Source organism: Mesoplodon densirostris, chromosome X (assembly GCF_025265405.1).
Source record: "Mesoplodon densirostris isolate mMesDen1 chromosome X, mMesDen1 primary haplotype, whole genome shotgun sequence".
Taxonomy (NCBI): domain Eukaryota; kingdom Metazoa; phylum Chordata; class Mammalia; order Artiodactyla; family Ziphiidae; genus Mesoplodon; species Mesoplodon densirostris.
In genome coordinates this window covers 15,718,548-15,745,895 of record NC_082681.1, presented here as the reverse complement: position 1 = coordinate 15,745,895, position 27,348 = coordinate 15,718,548, and the positions used below count along the sequence as shown (strand labels likewise).

Here is a 27,348-nt window from a genome sequence, read left to right as displayed (position 1 = left end):
CTTTCATTTAGAATGAATGAATGAAATAAATGAAAGACAGCTTCAGTCCACACGCTTTACAAAACTTTATGAAACTAGGTGACTAATACGGTGCCAGGTACTGTGGCAAGGTACTAGGGGCTTGGGGATAAACCAGATTCCCTCTTTGACCTAAAGCACCATGAGGTCAGCTGAGAGATTTCAATATAACATGAGCAGATGTATACCAGCTGCTAAAGGGGCACAGAAAAAGGAACACATTAACTGGGGAGACACTGACAGAGAGACAATATTTTGAGCTGGGTCTTAAAAAATAAGTAGGCACACCCTCCTTAAATGACTGATCTAGGTCATCCTGTGAAGAGAGGATCACTCACGTGCAGAGATCCAGATCCACAAAGAACGTGAGGTCTTTCAGGAACTAAGTATGTTTTCAATATTGAATATGACAGGTGAGGCAGGGTCAGGTCATCAGATAAGGAAGGCCCTAAATTAAGGAGTTTGGACAAGAGAATGGAATGTGGAGTCATCAGAAGTGTAAACATGAATACCACTGCTCGGCCTGGCAACATTCTCATGAACTGTGTGAGGAAGGGGCGGCCAGACAAAGGGAGACCAGTCTTGAGGCTACTGTAATCATCCAGGAAAGGCAGGAGGGCCTGAACCGGGACATTAGCTGTACAGACAGAGAGGCGGGAATGGAATGCAAGTGACACTGAGGAAGCAGAAATGATATGACTTAACCACCTAGGTATGGAAGGGGAACGGGTTTAGAGGAAGTGGAAAGACCATGTCTTGAGCATTTAGGATCCAGCACAGTGCCTAAGAGCATGGACTGTGCGGTCTGACTGCCAATGTCTAAATTCTGGCTCTGACACTTTAATATATCACTTGGGGCAAATCACTTAACCTCTCTGAACCTCCGTTGTTTTTTGATTTACGAAAATGAGATGACAGTACCTCTCTCGTGGGACTGCTGTGAGCAGGGAATGAGATAATGGATGCAAAGCACCAAGCACATTGTCCAGCGCATCAGAAGCATTAAATAAACATCAGCTCTTATCAGCCACCTGACGATGGACAGTTACAAAGTTGGAAAGACAATCTGGAATTCCGAACATATATCTGACTAGAGATGGATATTCAGAACTCACTGGCGTATAGACAGTAGTTACAACCACGTGTGTGAGGATCCAGGGAGTGAGCACGGATCCTGTGGCACCTAGTACAGTGCCTGGCAGTAGTGAGTGCTCAGAAAATTGTGTTGAGTCAGGGCTGGACTAGGGTGAGGCAAGCAGGGCACACAGGGCAGAGACATACTTGCACACACTGAGAGAGAGGAACTCCTTATATTCTGTGCCCTAGGGGCCTTGTTTACCTCACCCCAGTCCCGGCCCTAGCAAGGATGTATGGAGTGAAGAGGGACAAGGCTGAGGCTGGAGGCTGGAGCCGGGGAGAACTCTGAACATATAAGGGGCAAGCAGAAGAAGGGGAATGAATGGATGCAAGTGGTGGATGAGTAACAAGAATCAGAGCGAAGAGGAGAACCAGGAGAGAGTGATTTCATGAAAAGAGCACCCTGAAAAGGGAAAGATCAACAATTAGAAATGTTTCAGAGCAGGCAGGAAATACAGAAGCTCAAAATTACCCTTTAGGAGGTCACTGCTGATCCTGACAGTACTCATGTCATTATATGGATCGCGGTAAAGAAGAGAAAGAGCCACAGAAAAGTGCAGTAAATAAAAAGGGAATTGAGAAAATTAGGAAGGCAGACCAGACAGAGGAGTAGAAAGGAAGAGAGAAAACCAACATACACCAGCCTGTACACATTATCTCACCGACCCTGTCAGCAATGCTGGGAGGTAGACAGTCTGATGATACTACTGTTATACCCATTTACACTTGACAAAGTTAACCTGCAGAGATTATGTGACTTGCCTGAGGTCTCATTGCCAATAGCTGGTAGACATATGATTCAAATCCAGGTGTGTCTGCTCTGACTCCAAACCCCTATTTTTCCACTAGACTGCACTGTAAATGGATAGACACAGATGCTACTGTAGGAGCACCCAGGGCCAAGCACATGAACTGGCAAGCAGAGAGCAGGGCCTGGTGCAGGCTGGGAGGTGTCGATATGCCATGGCACCCATTTGCAGCTTGTGGCTTTCTCCCAGGGCGCCTGGCTGCCTGGCAAGGGAAGGAAGAGGCAGCTAGTGGCACTGACCTAGTGGTTGGGATTGCGGGGTATTGCAGCACTGAAGAAGGGGTGAAGGGAACTGAGAAAGTTGGCAAGGGAAGAGTTGAAGAGAAAAAGTCTAAGCTAAATTCAGGGAAAAAGTAAAGCCCAAGGGGACTTGAACAGAAAGAAAAAAGTGAGAGGCTGTGAAGGGACTAGAAGGCTCCATAAAGCGAACAGCTGCAATGGAAATAAGGAACTTCGGTTTGTTTCTTTCCCTTTCCTTTTTTTTTTTTTTTTTTTTTTTTTTGACGCTAATGAGAAAACAGTCCCAAAATGCCCTGGAAAGTTCATGTTATAAACACCTGGTCCTGTTGAGATGGTATCAGACAGTCTAGAAGAAAGGAGTAACTCCAGGCAACTTCTTGAGTTCCTGTTATTAGTTATAGATATAGATACTACATCTATATCTGTCTACCTAGAGAGAAACACGCACAGAGAGTGAAACAGAAAGAAGAGACTGAGATATGGAGAGTGGCGGGGAGGGGCTGGGGTGGAGAATTAGGTTAGAGACCTCAATCCTCCAGAGTTCAGGAGTGTGTTCCTAACAGGCTAGACAGTCAGAGCTAAAATAAAACACATCCTGAATCCCAGAGAAAGACTTATGTCACTGGTATTCCTAGAACACATGCCAACTTAAGGTGCTGTGAGTCTGAAGGTTAAAAAAAAAACATGAATGCAGTGGTTTTTCTTTAATATCTAGTGAGAGACAGCAGGGTTGCATTTAGGCTTCTGCTCTTCCGAGGGAAATGTGCTCCAAAGGCATTTGGGCAACTGCATCCTGTAAACACAGCCCGGCCAGCGTGATGGATCACCTTGCAAGGATCCGCAATTAGTTATTTTCAAATGATGACCAAGTGTGAAGTTAACTGCTTATCTGAGAACTTTCTCTTTCATCCAGAGTAAATTCAAATATGATTGAAAATCTGAACTTTCATTACCAGAGTTCTCTTGACTAAGAGTAAAATTGAATTTTAATTCCTAAATCTCCATGTGTATACAGTACCATGAGAACATCACAGATTTTGGGTCCATGTCCCGAAGATAAATTGGCTTTGGGATTACTTGGATTAAAAAGAAAGCCTTTCGGGCTTCCCTGGTGGCGCAGTGGTTGAGAGTCTGCCTGCTGAAGCAGGGGATACGGGTTCGTGCCCCAGTCCGGGAAGATCCCACATGCCGCAGAGGGGCTGGGCCCATGAGCCATGGCTGCTGAGCCTGCACGTCTGGAGCCTGTGCTCCACAACGGGAGAGGCCACAACAGTAAGAGGCCCGCATACCGCAAAAAAAAAAAAAAAAAAAAAAAAAAAAGAAAGAAAGAAATCCTTTCTTAAGAGATGTATTTAATTTTCATGATGTTTTCTTTGTCTTTTAAATTTCAGTTTTTCTTGATCGTGAAAGTGCCACCAAAATTCTGAATCGGCCAAAGAGGTATAATTCAGGTAAATTGGAAGAGTTTGTTCGAGGGAACCTTGAGAGAGAATGTATAGAAGAAAAGTGTAGTTTTGAAGAAGCACGAGAAGTTTTTGAAAACACTGAGAAAACTGTGAGTATTTCCACATAACATCCTTCAGATGCAGAGCAAAGAATAGAAAACCCTTTAAAAAGAAAAGGGGGGGGACCATACTTCTCTTTGGAATTTTAAAATATCTATACATACACGTGTTTTATAAATGTTATAATAGAGAAGGAATCAAAGCAAAAACATTTTAAATAGTACCATTAACTTTTCTTCTTTTTCGTTATAGACTGAATTTTGGAAGCAATATGTTGGTAAGCAATTCATTTTATCCTCTAGTATACGAAACATTTGAGAATTATGTATTTTTTTCTTCTGTGTAAACAGATAATATATTAAACTCTGTCAAAAGGGCTCAGAAAAATAAGTCCAACTCCTTTTACCCAAAATTGAATGGTGAGAGACTCCAGGTTTATGCCAGCGTGGGAGATATCCGCCAGCAGATACGCTTACTTCTTCCTAGGGCTTCAAAAGGAACATCATTCCACCCCAGGAATCTGGAAGGGAGAGACCAAAGAGAATTGCATCTGGGACTGAATGAGAGTTTACCATCCTCAGCAGAGAATCAGAGAATGCTGACTGACTTACATGTATACTGCTTAAAAGTGCTCCTCGTTCTGGCGGCCTGCAAGGCCCTCCTGACTGACCAGCCCCTCCCTCCCTGCTGCCCCTCTGACCTCCTCTCCTCCTCACACATCCTGGGTTGTTGCTGCTGCTCCTTGCATGCTCTAGGAATGCTTCCATTTCAAAGTCTGAGACCTGATTGTTCCTTTAATGTGGAAGGTTCTTCTGCCAGGTTCCCCTAGGCTCACTCACTCACCTCCTTCAGGTCTTTACCCAGATGTCACCCTCTCAATGAAGCCTGCCTTGATCATCTATTAATACTTCAACCTGCCCCCCATAACCTCATCTCTTTAGACACCATATCCTGCTCTATTATTTTTCATAGCACTTTTCACCACTGAGGTATCATATAATGGTCTTATGTATACTATTTATGTCTCCCACCTCACTAGAATGCAAGCTTCATGTTGGCAGAGGTATTCAACTGTTTTGTTTATTGATATAGTCCTAGTACCTCGAACAGTATCTGGTACAGAAGCACTGAGTAAATATTTGTTGAATGAATTGACCAAAAGGAGGAAAAGTCAAAACTTTAATGACAACTAAGTTTTAAAACTAATTTAAAATCCAGGGCTTCCCTGGTGGCGCAGTGGTTGAGAGTCCACCTGCCGATGCAGGGGACACAAGTTCGTGCCCCGGTCCGGGAGGATCCCGCGTGCCGTGGAGCAGCTGGGCCCGTGAGCCATGGCCGCTGAGCCTGCACATCCGGAGCCTGTGCTCTGCAACGGGAGAGGCCACAACAGTGAGAGGCCTGCGTACCGCAAAAAAATAAATAAATAAATAAATAAAATCCAGCAGAATTTTGAGACAGTGTAACTTTCCCAGCTTGATTTACCTAAGACCATTTGCATGGACAGAAACTAACCTGGACAGCCAATGCACTGAATTCCATCAGTTCTATTTTCCCAGATTCTATTCTGCAGACACTAATGGACTTATTCATATTCTTGTTAACTCATAATTTCTCCACTTTGTTTTTAAATCATGAGGGAAGAAGAGGTCCATTCCGTTACATTTGCTTTATCTGCCTTTCCTTGTTCTTAGTAATGAATGCTACCACGCCAACTCTCTACTAAGGTATTGCCCTACAGTTAGTCCAAACAAGTCTTTTTATTCTCTATTTCTAATCTATTTAAAATTTTGAATCTTGTATTTGAAAGCAAATCAATTTCCACCTTTCCTCCCAAAATATTCCTGGCTATATTTAAACTCCCATGGGTCCCTTCATTGCCCACCCCCCAACCCAGCTGGCCCCCCACCTGTGAGTAGGGGTTCATCAGTACCTCTTAAACACCATATTTTGAAGTTGGCCCCCTACCTTCTAGGTCACAGGCTGTGTTGTTGACTGTAACTCAGGTAAAGATACCTGGAAAACATCAAGGGCATGATTCTGTTGTTGACCTGAAACAAACAGACTCCAGCAAAGATGGGTTTATTCAGGATCAGCAGAGAATTGCAATTCAGGGTCTACAACCACCATGAGCCACGTGCAAGTCCCTGCATGGTAGGGGGCAGACAGCTCCTTTAGAGAGGGGAAAAGGAAGTGAGGAGGGCTACAGTAAACAAAGAGTCCCTGGCTTTTCATTGGCTGAGTCCTTGCCAAGAGAGAAGAGGAGTCTGTCTTCTTCGTGTTGGGCTCTGCTATCGTCATAGGGCATGAGAGCTCTGCCTTCCAGTCTCTTGACTCTATTTTTTTAATAAATTTATTTATTTATTTTTCGCTGCATTGGGTCTTCGTTGCTGCGGGCAGGATTTCTCTAGTTGCGGCGAGCGGGGGCTACTCATCCTCGTGGTGCGCGGGCTTCTCACTGCGGTGGCTTCTCTTGCTGTGTAGCACGGGATCTAGGCGCGAGGGCTTCAGTAGTTGTGGCACATGGGCTCAGTACTTGTGGCTCACGGGCTCTAGAGTGCAGGCTCAGTAGCTGTGGCATACGGGCTTAGCTGCTCCGCGGCATGTGGGATCTTCCCGGACCAGGACTCGAACCCGTGTCCCTTGCACTGGCAGGCGGATTCTTAACAACTGCGCCACCAGGGAAGTTCCTCTTAACTCTATTTAACTGAGGTTTCTGTTTATTAATTTTTTACACTGTCACTACTGCTTTGTCTGCTAAAAATAAAACAAAAACAAGAAAAGAGAAAAAGAAAACCCAACTCCACGGCTTATTTTCACTTTGCAGTCGAGATTCCCACCCCCCCACCCCCAAAATAGCCTATGCTGTTTCTCCCTGTATGGGCTTTCTCACACGGTAGGGACGCAGGCCCCTCACTCCTGCCCTACTCTCTTCCATCATCTCACCAAGTAAGGAGCCTGGTGAAGAGGAAACATCGCCCAACCACATTAACCAGCATCTGCCCAGCCCTTTACAGAGTGCCTGTCACCTTTAATCCTCACACCAACCCTGTGAGCAAAGCACTATGAACCTCATTTTACAGAAGAAGAAACTGAGATTTAGGGAGGTTAAATGACTTGTCAAAGGTCACCCAGCTAGGGAGTCATGGAGCCCAGAAGAGCAGCCAAATTCTCCACTGCCCAATCCCCACTTTCTCTATTACCCCTCCCGGCCTTCAAATCTACATGCAGTTATTCATTAAACCACCACCTGGTAGGCTTAAACAGGAAGCTCTCACTTGGCAAGGTCTTGTCCCTTGTTGTCTTTGACCCCTACAGTCTGTGGCTTTGCTTCAGCCCGAAGTACACACAGACAAGCACCCAAAGGAGGACTAAATGCAGGATGAAATGACACTCATTTTAAAGATATGTCTCAGCAATTGAGTTGCTGTGTAGCTGGCTGCAAGCCCAGAGCCTTTCAGTGAAACATCCTAAATAATTCAGCTCCGTTGGTCTGTAATATAAAGTGCAAATGTGGCTCATTTTTTTTTTTTTTTCTTTTTGCGGTATGCGGGCCTCTCACTGTTGTGGCCTCTCCCGTTGCGGAGCACAGGCTCCGGACGCGCAGGCCCAGCGGCCATGGCTCACGGGCCCAGCCGCTCCGCGGCATATGGGATCCTCCCAGACCGGGGCACGAACCCGTATCCCCTGCATCGGCAGGCGGACTCCCAACCACTGCGCCACCAGGGAGGCCCGTGGCTCATTTTTTTAGACCAGTTCTGAACATCAATAATAATAAACCAGAGATAACGTATTTTGTTTTCATAGAATTGGAACAAACGAAGTATCTGTGCAAAAGCACACTGGATCAAGGGGCAGAGGGGACAAGGTCTAATTTGTACAACAAGCAGTTTTCCAGAGAGGGACTATTCCTAGGAAAGGGGTGCTAACCCCCAGCCAGTGGGACCTGGACACATGCTCCTGACAGCGAGCACGACAGACACTCTCCTGCTGTCCCCAGAGCAGGCAGGGGGCCACACACTAGATGTCACGGAGCTTGGCTCTAAAATATGAATGACCATTAGAAATTTCTCTTAAATTGCCCCCTTTCGCTCCCTGTTTTATTCTTACATCATCTTTATCACTTACTCTTTTGTTACTCATACATTAAGCCTTGCTGATCGCGCTCCTAGTTTTCTTCAGGGCTCTCTCTCAGCTCACAGTGCACACCAGCCTCCCTTCTGGTTCTATTCATCCCTTTCTCCTGAAGCTTCCTTAAAAGTACAGATGGAGGCAGAGCTCTAAGAAACCAGACTTAAAGGCTCCCTCCACATCCTGACCCTTCCCCTCTTACCTATTCCTTCCTCCTGTTTTCTGATGACCAGTATCCTCAAAGGCTCTCTAGAACTCTGCAAATGTAGAAACTTAAGGAAAGGTGGGAAGGAAACATAGCCAATCTATATATAAATAAAGCACATTTTCAGAACTTTTTCTTTTTTAATTCTTTGTATTGAAAGTTGTTTCTCACTTTACCAAACCATTTGGGACCTAAGCACAGACAGTAGAATATCTTTCAGGAGTAAAGCATCTTTTGTACTGTTTGGAACCATCACTGCATACTCTGCTTAAAAGTGAAGTGATAAGATGAGGAAGTGGATGCATGTGCGCCATGCCTAGGCTGCCAGGTCCCTGAGTAGAGTTGCTATCTGTTACCTAGCTCAGCTTGATCTACAAGACCTGTGACAGAGCAAGCCTTGTACAACACACAGATGATTGTTGAAGCAATGTGATTTGATTGAGAATTAACTCCATCATCGTTCGATAAGGAAGGATTGAACATTCTTCTCACACTCTGCTGATAGAGTACATCTCTATACTCAGACATTCTTTTCCCTCTTCCTCCTCCCTTCAGTTACATAAACAATGTAAATGCCTTCCTTGGGGCCATTTCCTAGGACAATGTTAGCCTAAAAACCTTTACTTGTTTTTAGAAACTTAGGAAGACAGGGGCATCCCATAAGCAGTTGGTTTCCAGGTCAGCAGTTTTGCTCTGACCCTAAAATCAGGCTCCCCTCTCCATGAGTCTGTGCAGGGAAGACTAAGCATTCTAAGCAATGGATCTGCTAATTCAACTTCTTAATCTATCTCGAAGATGGAGATCAGTGTGAGTCCAATCCATGTTTAAATGGCGGCCTGTGCAAGGATGACATTAATTCCTATGAATGTTGGTGTCAAGTTGGATTTGAAGGAAAGAACTGTGAATTAGGTAAGTAACTATCTTTGGATTACTCGTGGTTCAAAATTTCCCTTTGAAACCAGATGCAACTGGAAAATGCAATGTGTATGTATCATAATTTTCTCTTAAATTATGGTAAAGAACCATTTACATGAGATCTACAGTCAACAAATTTTGAAGTGTATGATACAGTACTGCGAACTCTAGGCTCTATGCTGTACAGCACACATCTAGACCTTACTCCTCTTGCATAACTGAAACTTGATACCTGCTAAACAACAACTCCCCATTTTCCCCTCCCCCAAGCCCCTGGCAAGCACCACTGTACTCTCTGCTTCTATGTGTTGGACTATTTTTAGACACCTCATTATAAGTGGAATCATGCAGTATTTGTCCTTCTACGACTGGCTTGTTTCATTTACCATAATGTCCTCTAGGCTCATCCATGTTGTTGATTATGACAGAATTTCCTTCTTTTTGAAGGCTGAATAATATTCCATTGTATAAAACATACTTTCAAAGCTTATAAATATTCATTTTATCTGCAGTCATAGTTTCCAGGATGTGCTCAAGAAACTACATGAAGAACAATAGTAAGATTTGGTAGCTAGTAGGAAGTGGTAATGATGTTCCGCTAGCATATTCATCCTCAATACAACCACATGTAGTCAGCACAATTATCATCTCCATTCTACGCAAATGAGAAAAGTGCAGCTCAAACAGCTCAAAAATCACAGAAGCAGTAAACAGTTGAGCCAGGACTTGAATTTCAGTTGGTTTGGCCAAAACCCATTCTCCTAACTGCTACCCACAAAACACAAAGAAAACTGACCCATAAAATTGTTAGAACTCGTGACTAAATTGCTATCAACAAAAGCAGTGGAAGTCAACTAAGTAAAGAACTGGGGTATGAGAAGACCAATTCTCCCATATACTAGGCACTTCTCCATGCATACAAACCACTTCACGTATGAAATTTGTTGACAAAAATCAAAACTCATTCCTGAATTTGACTATACTGATTACGCTGAAAGAGTTACACAACAGAAAATCTAGGATCACTGTGCATCTTTTCTTTGCATATCCTAGAATTTTTTTGTTCTGAGATTTTGGCAATTGGAACAGTAAACCCCAAAGTCCTTTACCTACTTGTTTATTACCTCTGGATGCAGGATTACTGGTATCGTGATTGTGAAAAGCATACAGTGCTAATGACGGATTCTCTTTCTCCTCTGAAACTCCAGAAGAATAGAGATGCAGTCCTAGAGAAAGAATTTAACACCACAGGCTACATGACTAACACCACAGGCTACATGACTAAGGGCAAAGAGTAGAAAATTAGCAAGACTCTATTAAGGCGTTATGGCAACCCGTCTGACACACAGATGAAAAGGGCATAAAACAAAATGAAACACAGCAGCTGCACTTGTCCTATTGAGAAGGGAAAAAGTCATCTCTAATGCTGTTCAGAAATCCTTTCAGTGCTAAAGAGAAATCCATTGATCATCTTCCTTTGAGATCCAAAAGATAAAAAGGAATAGAAGATAGGAAAAAGAAAAGGTGGCAGGGCAAAAACATTAAAAAAAAAAAAGAAAAAAGGAGATGCAGGTGGATGAACTCTACCTCAGGCTTGGAATCCCACTCCTGCAGGCTTCCCAGCATGGAGACAAACCGATGTCTGGGTTCCCTTTCCTATGGGTGTGTTCATTAGCTCAACACCTCTGAAGTGCTACTTTCATCTGAAAGGTTATAATTTCAAGTTCAGATTGACCTAGATAAATCCGATCCTGCTATTATGGAAACCTACAGAAACTGATGGAGTATCAGCTTAAATAATATAACTATTGGAGCTGAGGGAATGAAGGACTCAACTGGTCTCCGTTAAGAATGAAGGGCATGGGGGCTTCCCTGGTGGCGCAGTGGTTGAGAGTCCGCCTGCCGATGCACGGGACACGGGTTCGTGCCCCGGTCCGGGAAGATCCCACATGCCGTGGAGCGGCTGGGCCCGTGAACCATGGCCGCTGAGCCTGCATGTTGGGAGCCTGTGCTCCGCAACGGGAGAGGCCACAGCAGTGAGAAGCCCGCGTACCGCAAAAAAAGAAAAGAATGGAGGGCATGTGGTAGCAAAGTATAACTGAAAACAGTGTTTAGTATTAAATATTCCTAAATGTCTTTAGTTTAAAAATAAAGACACTTTAAAAGAGGCAAAGAGCCCTGAGGAATGTAGCTATAAGCACAAAACTGCTATAACAGGTTTTGCTACGTGTGTGAGGCTACAGTCTACACAGCAAAAGTGCTAAGTCTACAACGGGCACCATCTCAGGCCTCTTGGGTTCCCCACATTTTGGTTTGGTCAGGGCTCTGCAGTGACACTGCAGCCACCACTACACCTGGCCTCTAGGGTGTCTTGAGCTCCCCCAGCCCATCTGATCAAGTTTTAGAAAAATCCTCCCAGCTTGCTTAGTTCAGAAACAAAGTGGGAATTCTCTCAAAAAGCTCTTTATCTCAGACACTAGAGGAAAGCAAAAGCATATACAAACTCCCATTTAAGCTGTTGCTTCAAACTGAACTAAGGACTAATCTCAAAAGCTGCTAGAAAAACAGCACAGTTTATGGAGTATCTGGGCCCCAAGTCCCTTGCCTCACCCTGTCTCGGAAAAGGAAGGAGATTTCCATTGTTAAATTCTTGTTGTTTTCCTCTTCTGTTGTTCATCAGGCTCCTCTCCAGGGGAGAGAGGTGCAAATATTCAGGGCACACTTTCTAGTTAGAACAATTAATTGGCTATTGTGTCCCTTTGGCTGGAATAAAGACCACTGTATGTGCCCAGCTACACATCACATCTGAGTCCTTTTCAGATAAATCAAAGTCTGTAAGAACTTGGTCATTCCCGTCCCTTCTAAAGAGTACAAGAGGCATTTCCCCACAGTAACAGAGGATGGAAAGAAAAACAAGCATATAAACACTTTATTTTTCGTTTTGCTAACACGTCACAGACACTACTAATTTACTGCGTATTTCTGTGGAGTAGAAAAAAGAAAATATCTTGAGTTTAGCTGAACAACAACATATTCTGTGATACACTGGTTAAACAGAACATCTTTTGTCCAAGCTTTGGTTTTTCCATCCCTGAATATATCAGGGAAGATGAAGGCAGAGTAAAATAAAGCAGAACACGATAACTTTTGTAGTAGGCATGAGGGGAATTAGAAAGAGGTATTTGTGCTAACACGGAGGGAGAAGAACAGATGCTCTGACATGTCCTTCCACAGATATTCTAGGCACTGAGATCAGCCCCAGGACCAGGGAGAACCCACACCCAACACAGTGCCTGACGTCCGAGTGCTCAAGAAACAATTGATGAATGAGGCCCACCCACGGTGACTGTCCCTGAGGTCCAGGACTACAGACCTCTCAACTGGAACTCCTCGTGCTGTTATTCTCTTTCCAGACTCGAGTTCTTTACCTGAGGTCAAAAGACTGCTGGTCGGACAGCAATATTTCCCACTGCGTGTGCAAACCAACCCAGAGGACAGCAACAGCGGCAACACACTGGGCTGCAAAGAGCAATGACGAATGAGGAAAATGACAGAGAGGTCTAGTTACCTAGCCAAGGACGCAGCATCAGAATTGGGAAAAGCACCCTGGCTTTACCCATTCCCGTTGTGCATGGCCTGGACCAAAGTAGTCAGCACCTACCACCCACCTCTGTGAACTTAGCACAATCTCATATTGACTGAACACTCCCTGCAGGTGGTATTTGATTTGGCTGAACACTCTAGTATTGCTTTGTAGCGACAAAATGATTGTTAGTAACATGAGAAGAGCCAGGGATGTAATCACCAATAGTGAGGAGAAAGGTCTTTAAAAAATAAATAAATAAATAAAAAGGACCAAGTGCCACCTTTTTGGATCATGCACTTAGTGGATTATTGGTAGCAAAGGTTAAGGCTCAGGCTGGTTCCTTTGTCCACCTAGTAACAGATGATTTGCCTCCCCTTATTTCCTGAAGTATCAGTAAGGAACATGAGCGAATCATTACATTAGCCTATGCTACCTATGTAAAATGTAATTAGAAAATTTAGATCTGTCACTCAAAAATCCATAATATACTCCAAAACCATACAGTCACTCGGTTAGCCTGGAATCCCCCAGGAAAAAAGAGTCTGTGACACAAGCTTATCTATTAGAGTGTGCAATTCTAGGGGGGCAAGAGTAAGGGATGGGGGAGTGAGGCAGTGAGGAAAGGAGAACCAAGAGTAAAAGGAGTCATCTCTCCTCATCTGCAGCTGATTGTTTGAACTCCGGGGACTGTTTTCCCAAGAAGCCACGTGAGCTGGCCTCAGGAGAGTCAGCCTCGGAGGGAGAAGAGGTGAAAGAATCTGTCCATCAGCACCCTTCTCCAGATGGTCAACACTTCAGCCTGTGGGGCTTTAACTCCCCTGCATCACCAGGCTGTACACGCTGGGGGCCCCTAGAGGTCACGTGGCATCCCAGGCCTCAGCATCAACCCGGGAATGCCAAACTAAGAGGCGAGAGGCACACAGTGCAGATCTAAGCCCAGGCCATTCAAGGCCGCACCTGGACGAGACCAGCGGAAGTCCATGTAGAGCTGATCACCAGGGTGCTGGGGACAGACGTGGGTGAGGCTGGTGGGGACTAAGGTGGTGCACAAAGAGGTGGCTAACACAGTCGCTCATGTTCAAACTCTCCATGTTCTAACTGCACTGACAAGTGAGCATTTCTCTTGAAGGCTGTACTGCTGTTGAGCCTGTAGGTAAGGGGGAAGGTGCCTTCCATTCACTGTGCTCCTATGCTGCTCTAGAGACAGAAATAGGCCCAAGGGCAGAGCCTGTCTCTTTTAACTCAGCAGGTCTCAGCCAGCAAGCCCTAAACCCTGCTACTTCCTCTTATTGAGATCGCATCAGAGAAACAAAGGGAAAGCACGCAAATTAGAAAATGGAAAATAAGATGGCAGGAACAAGCCAAATATATCAGGAATCACAATTAATGTGAATTGGGGTTAATGACAATTTTCAGTCTGGAGTTAAAAATCTAATTGTATGCTGTTGATAAAAGAGATAACCTAAAATAAAACTCTACCAGGAGACTAAAATAAAAGGATGTGAAAACATTTGCCAGGTAAATGCTAACAAAAATAAACTGGCAAAGCTATCTTAATATCAGGTAAAACAGAATCCCAACAAAAAGCATTATAAGAGACAAAGAAAGATATTTTATATTAATAAGGGAGATTGTATAGGAGAGTAAAGAAAATATGAGCCAGTAGAATGCTTATCATTGTCAACACATAGCATTTCTGGCATTTAGCTCCCTTAAAGGACCCTATTTCATTCTCTTGTGTTGACACATACTCACTTCAGCCAGCTTCAAGTTTGCTTAGAAAAACTGGATTATATTAAAACCAGACACTTCTATTCAGCAAAATATACTATTTAGGGTGAAAAGGTAAGTCACAGAGTGGGAGAAGATATCTGCAATACATATATCCGGTAACTGGAACTCTCATACGCTGATGGTGGGAATCCAAATTTGTACAATTATCTTAGAAGACTACTTGGCAGTATCTACTAAACCTGAACACATGGTCCAATCATTGCACTCATAAGTATATATCCAGTAAATATGCACGCATATGTTACCAAAAGATATGTACAAGAATGTTCATTACAGCATTATACATAAGAGCCAAAAACTGGAAACTCAACTCAAATATTCACTCACAGTAAAATGGATGAATGAAGGTAGTAATATTCATACAATGGAATATACTACACAGCATGCAGATGAACTATAGCTATACAGAACAACATGGATGAAGCTCACAGACAAAATGTTACCTGAAAGACACAGAGGAGTACATATTGGGAGCTTCTCCTTGTATAAACTCCGTGCACAGGCAAAACTAATTCCCTGTTAGAAGTCAGGTAACGGTAACTTTGGAAAGGAGGAAATAGTGACAAGAAGGGGGAATTAGGAGGGCTTCTGGGGCTTTGATAACGTCCTATGTACTGATCTGTTTACTGTTTAAACAAGCGCAGTCACCTTGTGAAAACTTATTCCAAAATTCTGGGTACTTTTCGGAATACGTTATACTCTAATAAACAGCTTTTTTCATTGCACTCTATGACTTTGTGAAAGTAGTATATCTACAACTTCAGTTTTATGTCAAATCACATATATTGCTGCCACCATTTTTATGCCTTATTAAGATTTTTATCTTTTTTTTTTCCCTACTCTTAGCTCAAGGTTCACACACTTCTCTCCATGAATGCCCCCAGTTTATATCTGACCTGTACAGGAGTCAGTAGTTTCATGTACTTTTTAGAAATGCATGTTAAATGATGCTGTTGCTGGTACTTCCCTGGCGGTCCAGTGGTTAAGACTTCCCCTTCCAATGCAGGGGGTGTGGGTTCGATCCCTGGTCAGGGAGCTAAGATGCCACATGTCTCGTGGCCAAAAAACCAAAACATAAAACAGAAGCAATACTGTAACAAATTCAATAAAAACTTTAAAAATGATCCACATCAAAAAAATCTTTAAAAAAATACATGATGCTATTGCTGTTGATTCTGCTTTCTTTCAGATGCGACATGCAGCATTAAGAATGGCAGATGCAAGCAGTTTTGTAAAAAGGGCGCTGATAACAAGGTGGTTTGTTCCTGTACTGCTGGATACCGACTTGCAGAAGACCACAAGTCCTGCGAACCAGCAGGTCAAAATCTAAATAAGTTTTTTTTAAGCTCGGCAGATACATTCTCCAAATCCATATTTGAACTTTTTGCGTTATAACTAACCTACATAATTTTATGCCCTACTTGTTTCTACTTCCTTTTGAAATCATAGAAAAGACTAGCAGCTTGGACAAATTAATTTTTCAAAATGCATCATCATTTTAAATAGAAATTCTGCAACTGTCTTCAGTCTGAGTTCTTTTCTGTGTCTGATTTTTTTCTCTGACCTTTATATCATGAAGCAATCGATTTGTGTGATTTCTGTATGCCTATTTGTAATTCGCCAAGTCAAATTAATGTAGTAATCCCATAACATAAAAGATACGTACGTGATCGACTGATAGGCTTCTAGTACAAGGATAGTGAATTTTAAGCATGATCTGTCTGGGTGTGGCTGGCTTACTCCAAGAAAGTTATTTCCTATCCTTGGGTCTCAGCTGAGTTTACACGCTTGGCATCACAACAGTTCCGACAACCATCTGTTTTAAGTTGTGTCAGGCTGATCAGCACAGTCAGTCTATACAGCAGTGGACAAAGCAATGTTTCCCACTCATGCCAACCATGCCACCATGTTGACAGCTGACTGGTGTGTTCAGAGCATCTCCACTCCAAACTCATACTGCTCTTCTCTGAAAAAGAAGGCAGTAGAAACTTGGATTTTGAAAAAAGCAGGTTCTGTGGGATCAATTACATTTGCTAAATGAGGGGTCTTTTTGAAGCAAACTAGATATAATTTCTTTTGCATTTCCAAAGCCTGATATCTTATTAAATTGGTACATTAAATCACGCACCATTCCTCTGTAACTGGGTTCGATACCTATCTCAGCAATGCACCCGGCAGAGGAAATTAAAGGCAGCATCAGAAGCCAAGAGTATACATGCTACACTAAAATGAAGAGTCTCTAATGCTTCAGGGACCTGCCTGCCTCCTGTTCTTCTACCTGGTTCTTGACATACACTGCTTCAACTTAGCCTACCTAGGGAGAAGTGTGTGCACATATCTGTTTTAACCTTCGAAACCTAACTTCCAGTGTAGACAGATAGCATAGTAGGTAAACCCTTATAAGCCCTTCTCTGTTATAAGAGAGGAAAAAAATGGAGACCCACCTCCAACTATTAAGTGTTATATTTGAATATAGCCTTAGCTTTAGCAGAATAAATAGGCCAAACCTAAAATAAGCTTTTCTGCCTTTCAATAGTAATGGTCCCTTTTCTCTAGCTATTGTTGATGATTTATATTTATACATAAGTATTCTGAACTAATTTCTTGTTTTCCCAACCACATGCTGTCTTCATGATACTCTGCCACAGCTGGTTGCTATAGAAATGTCTGTTATAAGGAATGTGGATAGAAGGAAAGTGAGAAATGAAATGTGAGGTGACTTTGCTGGACTACAAATTTCCATTCGGGTTGTCCCCAGTGTTTCAGTAGATGATTTCTTTTCTTTAGGAAATAAACCAACCCAAGGTAAAAGGTGGCCAGTGCCCAGGTAGATGTGGCTGTAATAATCATATCAATAACTTATTTGGTTAATACTCAATAGCCAGGTAATTAAATCACGATGATCTCTCCCCAATGGATACCTAAAGTCCACCTTGGAATCTAGAAGGCATTCTGGTCTACAAAAGAAACCCTGAGAATTCCCTGGTGGTCCAGTGGTTAGGACTCTGCACTCTTACTGCTGAGGGCCCGGGTTCGATCCCTGGTCGGGGAACTAAAATCCCATAAGCCACGTGGTGCGGCCAAAAAAAGAAAGAAAGAAAGAAAGAAAGAAATCCTGTTAACAATAAGCAGCAGACATTCCATTTACCTAATTCTAAAATCAAAGTCACATGGCACCAGATTTCCATTCAGGGACAGTACTTGAGAGTAAGACTTTTTAGCAAAGAAACTAAACAGAAAGTCATTAGACTTTATAAAAGTCTTAAAAAATTCAATTCTGGAACACCTCTTCTATTTCCATAAAGATGATGGATTCCTGAGCCAAATGTCCTTTTCATGAAGGGTTTGAAAACTTTCCATGAAAATAATTCAATTAACCTTTTAGTTTTAGACTATATTCATTGATTTGATTTTTTTAAAAATATCGACAGGCCTACTTCTCAGAAGTGACAAGGATGGGCCTCATTTTCGATTTTTGTAATACAAGTTCTGCTTGCCAATGAGAAATACCAGAACACTAATTTTTTTTTTCCCATTTGTCTAGTGCCATTTCCCTGTGGAAGAGTTTCTGTCTCAAACCCTCGTATGAAGTTCACCCGTGCTGAGACTATTTTTTCCAATATGGACTATGAAAATTCTACTGAAGCTGAAATAATTTTGGATAACATCACTCAAAGCAACCAATCATCCAATGACGTCATTCGCATTGTTGGTGGAGAAGACGCCATAAGAGGTCAATTCCCTTGGCAGGTACTCTATATTTATGGTGTGTCAAAACCGGAGCCCAGTGGGCAAGGGCCAGGCCAGGTGGGAGGCTGAGGCTAGGACATCAGACAGACTTATTGGGATGAGGGAAGTATTTAGGCAAGTTTCAACACTAAGCCGGAGGAGGAAGCTGGTGAGAGAGAAGTCCAGGGACAGCTACCATACAAGGTCAAGGAGAGTTTGGCATCAAGGAAATAGCACAGCAGGATTTCAGACAAGCAACAGGGAGGTCTGGAAGCGAGGTCACTGGTGCTGGGGTTCTGGGTATTACTTCAGCTTCAGCCCCTGGGAGAACTGGTGAGAGTCAGAAAGTCACTAGATCCAGAGAAACTGAATTATTTCGAAGGCATTTTTAAAAGGACTCAGGAAGGATTAAGACAAGAACTGGGTTACTGGAACCAGGGCATATGAGACAGGGGTTGGTCAAAGGCTGTAGTTCTCAAAGTGTGGTAGCATCAGATTCACCTGGGAACTTGTGAGGAACGTAAATTTTCATGCTATGCCTCAGACCTACTGAATCAGCATCTCTGAGGGTGAGGCCAGCAATCTGTGCACTAACAAGCCCTTCAGGTGATTCTGACGCACTCTACAATTTGAAACGCACTGGTCCAAAGGAAACAAACTTTTTATAGAAGCTAGGCTCCAAAACACCAAACAGTAGACTCGTGGTCCCTAGTCCCACATTTCTCCAGGTGTGATCTGCAGACAACCCACATGAAAATCACCTGTGCACATTTTTGAGGTAACAGCCAAGGGCTAGATTTGATACCCATTATTTCAAATCTTTTCACATCCTCCTCGCTGCACACTTAGTGTACCTGTTGTCTCCTTCCTATGGAGCCCAGCTAAGATCATTAGGAATGTTCAAGATCACTCATCCACACCTGTGCACATACACGTTCACTCGCTATTTCATCCATATGAAGTAAGATTACTGACTGTAGAGGTACCAAGCGCTAGGTTTTAGTTTTTTCCAAAAGTGAAGAGCTGTGCTACTTGCTAGGATACTTGAGAAAGACCCTGCCATACTTTCACACTGATGCCTTCCTCACCAGAGAACCGTCTCTCCACACCCACCTCCACCCAGTTTCTCACAAAAGGTTACTGGGTTTCAAAAATAGGAGACAAACTGAGTGTGCAAAAGTCACTTTTAGACAAAATAAGAAAGAAAACCAACCAGAATCTCTCCCCATTTGTGGATGAGTCAGCTCGACCATGTCACCGTCAATCTGCAAGGTGGAAATGCTTGATCTGATTGCAGACAAGACTGCAACACACCTGCTGCAGCCCAGGCATCAAGAGAAAGCTAGCAACAGCTGGGGTTTCAATGGCCAAACTAGATCTGTGGCTCTAACATAGGAAATACTGTGTAGCAATGTCACCTAGAAAAAAGTGATTCAAAATGCTGATGCGTCAATAAAAGGGGATGGGAAATAACGCGACCACGTGGGTGAAGCAATCCCACAAAGCAGCACAGACAGAGTTCACTTTCCTCTGGAGTAACAAACAGTTTGAACGAACTGGAAATGTCTAGTCTGTTAAAGAAAAGGTTTAGGTGAGCTGTTTGCAAGAGTTAAAGGGCCACAAGAGAAAGGGGACGCCGACTTTTTCTTTGTAGACTTACGGGTGAAAGTTCCAGGCAGGCAGGTCGATCCTGGCCCCGGTTAAGAAAGCCCTTTCCGGGCTTCCCTGGTGGCACAGTTGTTGAGAGTCCTCCTGCCGATGCAGGAGACACGGGTTCGTGCCCCGGTCCGGGAGGATCCCACATGCCGTGGAGCGGCTGGGCCCGTGAGCCATGGCCGCTGGGCCTGCACGTCCGGAGCCTGTGCTCCGCGGCGGGAGAGGCCACAGCAGTGGGAGGCCTGCGTACCGCCAAAAAAAGAAAAAAAAGAAAAAGAAAGCCCTTCCCAACCACTTGGGCTGGCCACGTGAGCTGGGCAGCTCGGGGAGGAGATTTGGTTCAACAGATGTTCGTGGAATTGTTGACTCGAGCTGCTCTGTCACTGGGACAGCAGCAGCGGGACAACCCCATCCCGGAGAGCATCGAGGGCTCGGGCTCCCCTGGTGGGAGATGAGACAGGACAGGCTAGGGACTGCAGCCACCCCGTGCAGCTCTGAGACCCTAAGGAGCGAGCTTCACCTTCGGCGCAGCTTGTCCGCGGCCGCGTGCATTTCTTACCTTATTCTAGGGCTTTCGTCTCCGCTTCCCAGCTAGAGGAAACGCCGCTGCCGCCGCCGCCGCCGCCGCCGCCGCAGCCACAGCCGCACCGGGTCAGCCACAGATGCTTCCCAGAAGCCCCTGTGCTTCCGGCCGCCTTGACCCCCGACCCCCAAGGCCAAAGGTGAAGGCAGGCTTGCCTGACCTATGACCTCTGACCCTACATCACAGTGACAGAACACCCAAGAAAGGAGCTTAGGGAGGTGTGAGGCCAGTTTCCTTCATTTTCCCTCCAGATGCCCAGGGTTGGTCTCAGAGCCCCTGGAGAACTCTGGGGACGGGAAGCAGGGACTCTGCAGGGCCACTTAGGAGCGGAGAGAGGAAGCTAGAGGGTTAACTCTTATATAGGAACAGAAAGGCTATTTCCTAGAGTCGGTATATCCTTAGCGGAGTGGGAAACTAAAACAGAACTCGAATTTCATACGGCTACAAAGGGAAACAATGAAAGATGTGAACATTAGAGTTGGGAAATTGCAACACCTGTACCATGAGACCACCTTCATCAACAGCTTAATAGTGAGAGATTTGAGGAAGTAGCACTGTGTTTCCGCTTTCTAAAGCTTTAACTGGGTTTTGGTCCCATGCACTTGACCCTGCCAGCCCACAATTCTGAGCATGCGCAAGCCTGCCCCCAAGAGTTCTGTCCTCCTCTTCTGCTTTGAGTTAGGATCCGACTGGCCCTGTGCGTGAAGTACCAGATCTTTCTCTTTTGTTTTATCATGGGCCTCAGGTTCTGTATTAGCCATAATTATTGTACATTTAATAATTTGAAGATCATTCTATGAGATTGATAAAAACGGAATACAATGGAAACCAAGTAGTTAAGCTTTCCTTAATCCTTTATATCGGCTGTATCATATGCAATTGCCTGTATTTAACCATTTTACCCAACAAAATATGTCTTGAGAGGCAGTCTGTCTATCCCTTATTCTATTCTTGGCCTAAACAATCTTTAAAATGTCTTAGCATTTTCCCCAGTCTTGGCTTTCCTCAGCTTTGGCCTGAAGCTATCCTTAAAGGCACCTGAGCACTTGACCTATACAGCTACCTACACAGACCCAATCCTTTCCATTTGATTAGGATACACCCCCATAGCAGACAACATGCAGTTACCATCTGTACGAACCAGAACTTCTCTTTTTTTGCGGGGGTTGGGGGGGGTGGACAGGGGTTGGGAGGAAGATGTTACAGGAAGGTCCTAAGACTATAGATATATCTTCACTTGGAAAGGTAATCCTCTATTTTTCCTAGCTCAGATGATACAGCTCCAATTAGCAGAAATGAAAACATAACATATGTAATATCATCTGGCCTCACAAAACTATTTTGAACAGAACATTTATACAATTATTCTCTAGGATGGTTAGATGAAGTCTCTTTCAATGACGAGTCTAGTTAACCATTAAAAGCCAAAAGTGAGCATCCCCTCTGTGCCCAGAAAAATGAAGTAGGGCCAAGGGCTGGGCGAATCACACCTGTGGGCATAATAAGCTGTGCATCATGTAGAAATGGTTTTGCTCTTCATATGAAAGAGAACAAATGTGCAAAGAAAAAATGTTATTGTAAAGCTGGAGGTGGCTAAGTAGGGAGAGTGAGGGTTTACTGAAATCACAGGGAAAGGCCAAGTTTGAGTTAAAAGGTTAGGAAGGGAACAACAGGGCAGCAGCTTTTATTCTAGGCTGGCATTGTCAGTGAAGAACATCAAAACAGATATGTGAATGTGTGTTTTGCAGATGTGTGTGGGTGTGTGGGTATGTCTGAAAGAGAAAACAGGCTCCTGTTAGGATGTGACAAACATGAAAATGTTTGACAGATCAGAACTCTGACATCCTTGCTCAGAACATATGCTTTCCCATTTTTCCAGCATTCTCCAAAGTGATGCCATACAAGAACTTGTCCTTCGCCAAGCAGACAGCTCAAACCCAAACAGCTAATATTTAGATAGCTGTGATCCTGAGGTAGCCAAGCAAACATTCCAAAACCAAGTCGCTTGTAATATCTTTAAAGGCAAATGTATTTTAGGGCTTTTTCTTGGCAAAGATGTTTGCTAAAATTTCTAATACCAATCAGGAATGGGCAAAAAAACACTCTTCGGGCTTAGAAGAACACAACTGTATTTCTCAGCCATCCACCAGAACAGTGTAGAAGCTCCGGGCAGCAAGTCTTTGGCAGGAGTCAGACTAGCTACATCAGATTAGTCTCTGTGCCCAGGCGCTGTGGCTATCATTCACTCTGGCCTAACTAGCCCATTAAGCTGAGAGATGTCCAATTCACCTCTCATATAGAGGAGAAGCACCATTATATCATTGCATGTGAATGCTTAACTCCAGTTACTTGAGCAAATGTATTCAGTTGTAATCATTAGGCCCAGTAAAGAACAGTTACGCAAATTTGCTTGGTGATGAAACTCACCTGAGGTCTGGGCCAGCTTCATGAGCTGGTGACCAGTGCACTTGCACAGGGCCCTGTCTTCAAAAGGTTCCCGCATCTGTAGTTCAGTGCTTTGCATTTGTGTTTTGTAACTCAAGTTCAATGAGACAATGGAGCATGCATGTGCTGGGGACCTGGAACCTCAAGTCACCACACTCTTACTTCTCAGCACCACCCAGGGATGGATTCTTGACCTCCCTCTCCCCTGTCCTGTTGTGCCTTGGCTAGCTCTGTCTCCCCTTTCCACAGCTGCCCAGTGACCACTACCACCCCCAACCTCTGGCTCACTGGCAGATGCCACCTCCTCACCCTCAACAGCTACCATTGTCATCATCCTCCGGCACAGGCACAGGGAGGGTTGAGGCTGGGTGCACAGACTCTATGCCATTTGGGGACGGGGCGTGGCCACATCGCATCTCAGGACCAGAAATGCATCATAGCACATTTGGAGGGTGAATGGCAGGGGCAAACCTCTTGTCCACCTTCATTCCAGGGCCTGAACATATCCTGGCGGGGAAGTTGAAATCCCTTGGGAGTCACTGTTTGCTGTTGATTGCTACAGTGGACCAGTGGGAAAGACTGACTTACCCTTTCCCCTGCTGGGGCACAGGGCGTCGGCACAGGGCGTCAGCACAGGGCTGGCGGAAGAGGGGACCTGGCAGCTGAGGGCTGCCTTTGTGCTTGCGTGCTCGATTTCAGGCTGTAGTCCCTGGGCACCCGTGAGGATCTGCGCACGGCCAGCGAATATCCCCCATACCCGAGGAAGCACAACTTTGAATAGTAAATTCAAAACACCATGATAGGTTGTGAGACACCACAGAAGAAAAGAAAAAGTTTTGTTTTTTAGGATCTTCCGTGACACTTTTTCCTCGCTTTTGAACAAGAGGCCCTGCGTTTTCATTTTGCAACAAGCCCTACAAATTATGTAGCCAGCCCTGCCTGGAGTGAGCACTTTTAAAACCTTAAGAAAGGTCACCAAGCCTTGGGAATTCTGAAACCGAATTTCTCAAATTTAATTATGCATAAGGATATTCTGGAGATCTTCATTTTCTCCCATCCCAGCCACCAAATATTCTGATTAAGTCTGGGTGGGCTCCCAAAGCTGCATTTTACAAGCATCCCAGATGATTCTACAGCAATCGGCCCACCAAGCACGCTTGGAGAAATACTGGGTGCTTAGAAGCCTAGATTCTGAAGCCAGGCTGACTAGGGTTTGCAACCCAGCCTCACCACTAACTAACCTTAACTAACTAACTGCATATCTAAACCTCAGTTTGCTCGTCTATATATGGATATGTTACTGTCACTCCACAAAGTACATAAAACACTTAGCACAGTGATTATCCATAGTTAGCAATCAATACAGGTTCAAAAAAAATTAAGATTGTTAAGTCTGGGCGATGGGTACACTGGTGTTTATTATCTTGTGTGAGTTTTCCTATATTTTTACTTTTCAACGTAAGAAGAAACAGCTAGAATGAGAGGGAAACCTGAGTATGGAAAAGAGGCTCAGAGGCTTGCAGTGAGTCAGGCCCATAGGTCTCCAGGTAGGAGGCTAGTGCTTTGGTGTCTAGGATTTAGCAAGTGCTTTAGTGTCTAGGGCTTAGCAAGTGTTCCATAAACTGAATTCAGGACAAAAAGAATCTTCACTAGAATATGCCCCCAAGGACCTTCTCAGACTCACACTTGAAAGGAGTGACCACACCCCTTCCCTAGTTTATTATGAATGGGTTTATGCCTGGGACTATGTGTGCTTTAGTAAAAGGTCAGCAGCTCACAAGGGCTAGTCAGGGCCCACACAGGGTTTACCAAATGTTAGTGTGCCCTCTAGTGTTCACACTTCTCAGATGGATCCAGGCCCTTGCATACACAAGAAGTGAAATTCTCCAACTTGATCTAGACATTGAGGTGGTAAAAATATTCATGAACCACTCTGGCTATACAATGAACGTACAGATGAAAGGATGGATTGGCCTCTTATCTAATAATGTCCAGGCTCAAAGGAGCACCCAAACACCTTTGTCTGCTTTGTCCCCAAATCAAACATAGCTTAATAGACCTTTTAGGACAGAGGCAGCTTACGGATCCAGTTGGGGGAGGAGAATAGAGCTGGGGGAGACCGGAAGGAGTGGGTGAGCTCTGCTGTTGCTCACTGCCTGGATGGCCATAGAACAGCCCTTAGGGAGGCCATAGGTCTCATTTCATATCATTCTGGCTTAGAAAGAGCTTGAAAAGACCTCCTGGAAAAATCAATAGTTTTTCTCTTTCAAATGATCTGTAGCAAGGAGATTTCCTCGTGCAGAGACAGAAGACTGGGTAATAACTATTGATCCCCAGGAGTCAAATAAGTGCGTTTCTGAATGTACCTGCCATATCCCCGTGAAGCAATTCATGCTATCAGAGAACCTGACTCACCTGGAAAAGGAATCCAAGGGCCCTGAATCATCAAAAGAAGCCATTTCCTCATAGTTGCCTCATCTAGTGCTCCCCCTGGCTATCACTGCTCATTCTATTCAAGAGTTTCAGAAATGGCTTTTTTGATTGTGCTCCAGAAACACTAATTCATCTTCAAAGCTGACACTTTCCAGAAACACTCTACTTCTGCCAGCACCTAGAAGCCAACATTTTGCCCACTCCTCTAAACAGCACACATGGGTTTTTTTGCTCTGGATCAAATATATTATGTAGTAATATTCATAATTTTGTTTCCACAGGTCCTTTTGAGTGATGAAATTGATGGGTTCTGTGGAGGTTCCATCGTTAATGAAAAATGGGTTGTAACTGCAGCCCACTGTATCAAACCTGGTGTTAAAATTACTGTTGTCGCAGGTAAATAAAGAATGATAGACGTCTGCAACATCCCTAGATCTTCTGCATGACTGCTAGACCATACTTTACTAAGGCCTAATAAGCTCATTGCTAAATAAGTTGAACTAGTGGTAGAGGGGCCATCTTTTCAAAATCCAATGTGTTCCATCCTCCAAGCCCCCCATCGTTCTTTTGGCGGACCTTTCACGTCAGTGCAGTACAATTATCTATTGATGTGTCCGTTTCCCCACCAGACTGCGCCTTCCCAAAAGTCGTGTCATATCACTGATTCTTGTATCCTTGCACCTGGCACAAGCTGCAACCTGCCCTCAGATAACATTGAATGAATGACCAAATGAATGTATTATCTGTGCTCAAAGAAGGGGGTCAGAATCTTTGAAGTTGGGAACGTCTAGGATAATTCATAACAAGTCGATTCATTATCACCTGTGAACCGTGTAAGACTTGTAACAGCATGGGTGAACAGATCCATCTATCCGATGGTCCTGAATGGCTTTTTGGTCTGAAAAGTATGCATCGGCCCTCATTACATTTTACCAAAATCGTAACAATACAAGATCTTTGACACCTGACTGCCAGGTAATTCAATGATGCTAGGTGGACACTTGGAAAACGTGTTTCTTTGTGGGAAAGACTGTGATTGAAAAACAAATTTCTTTTCAATAGGTGAGCATAACACCGAGGAGACAGAAACTACAGAGCAAAAGCGAAACGTGATCCGTGCTATTCCTCACCACAGCTACAACGCATCTGTTAATAAGTACAGCCATGACATTGCCCTTCTGGAACTGGATGAACCCTTAATGCTAAATAGCTACGTAACCCCTATTTGCATTGCTGACAGGGAATACACAAACATCTTCCTCAAATTTGGATATGGTTATGTGAGTGGCTGGGGGAGAGTCTTCAACAGAGGGAGATCGGCTTCAATTCTTCAGTACCTGAAAGTTCCACTTGTTGACCGAGCTACATGCCTTCGATCCACAAAGTTCACCATCTATAATCACATGTTCTGTGCTGGCTTCCATGAGGGAGGTAAAGATTCATGCCAAGGAGACAGTGGGGGACCCCATGTTACCGAAGTGGAAGGTACCAGTTTCTTAACTGGAATTATTAGCTGGGGCGAAGAGTGTGCAGTGAAAGGAAAATATGGAATATATACCAAGGTATCTCGGTATGTCAACTGGATTAAGGAAAAAACAAAGTTCACTTAAAGAAAAATGTATTTCCAAGGCTGATATATTTGGGATTGAACATGGACAAGGTCCTTTCCTAAATAATCACTTTCCCATCTCTTTAGATTTGAATATATACATTCTATGAATACTGCTTTTTCTCTTTACCAGAAGAAGTCTAGCTAGAATTCATATTTTACTAGAATAAGTAGATTAGAAAATGTAATCACTAGAGAAATATACTGTGGTGGGAAATTGTGCCTATTCCTCCAGGTCCAGCCCTTGACAGAACTGTGAAGTTAAGTTCTTCATCCTGCGCATCAGGCATTATGTTTCTCCACTGGGGCGACTCCCTGCTTCTCCGTCCTTAGCAGCATTCCATGTGCCAGATCTTTCTCACCTCTCCCATCAAAACGTTAAAATTTATTAGATCTGTATCTAGGATATTTGGTCTAGTCCATCACAAGGCCAGCACCACACTCATACAGGAAGAACACAGGAGCAGCTGACAGGTTAAAACTCATGGGAAACACTACTTTTTTTTCAGTACCCTTATTCCTGCATCCTTTGTCCTTGCCAACTCCTAATCCCCAAA

General features: G+C 44.0%; 1 protein-coding gene and 1 non-coding gene across 3 annotated transcripts in view; both read left to right on the top strand.

The window, feature by feature from the left end:
- F9 (coagulation factor IX) overlaps nt 1-26,792 on the top strand; it is a 28,500-nt gene extending 1,708 nt beyond the window's left edge. Inside the window, exons 2-8 of one of the 2 annotated variants that reach the window (XM_060087266.1) lie at nt 3,595-3,758; nt 3,961-3,985; nt 8,837-8,950; nt 15,526-15,654; nt 17,881-18,086; nt 25,464-25,578; nt 26,245-26,792. In XM_060087266.1, the coding sequence (XP_059943249.1) occupies nt 3,595-3,758; nt 3,961-3,985; nt 8,837-8,950; nt 15,526-15,654; nt 17,881-18,086; nt 25,464-25,578; nt 26,245-26,792 (1,301 nt within the window). The remainder of the gene's footprint in view (nt 1-3,594; nt 3,759-3,960; nt 3,986-8,836; nt 8,951-15,525; nt 15,655-17,880; nt 18,087-25,463; nt 25,579-26,244) is intronic. The other variant, XM_060087267.1, reaches the window with a different exon arrangement.
- TRNAK-CUU (transfer RNA lysine (anticodon CUU)) lies at nt 17,316-17,388 on the top strand. Its single transcript has one exon. It is a non-coding gene; the product is annotated as a tRNA-Lys (tRNA).
- Nucleotides 26,793-27,348: the final 556 nt, after the last annotated feature.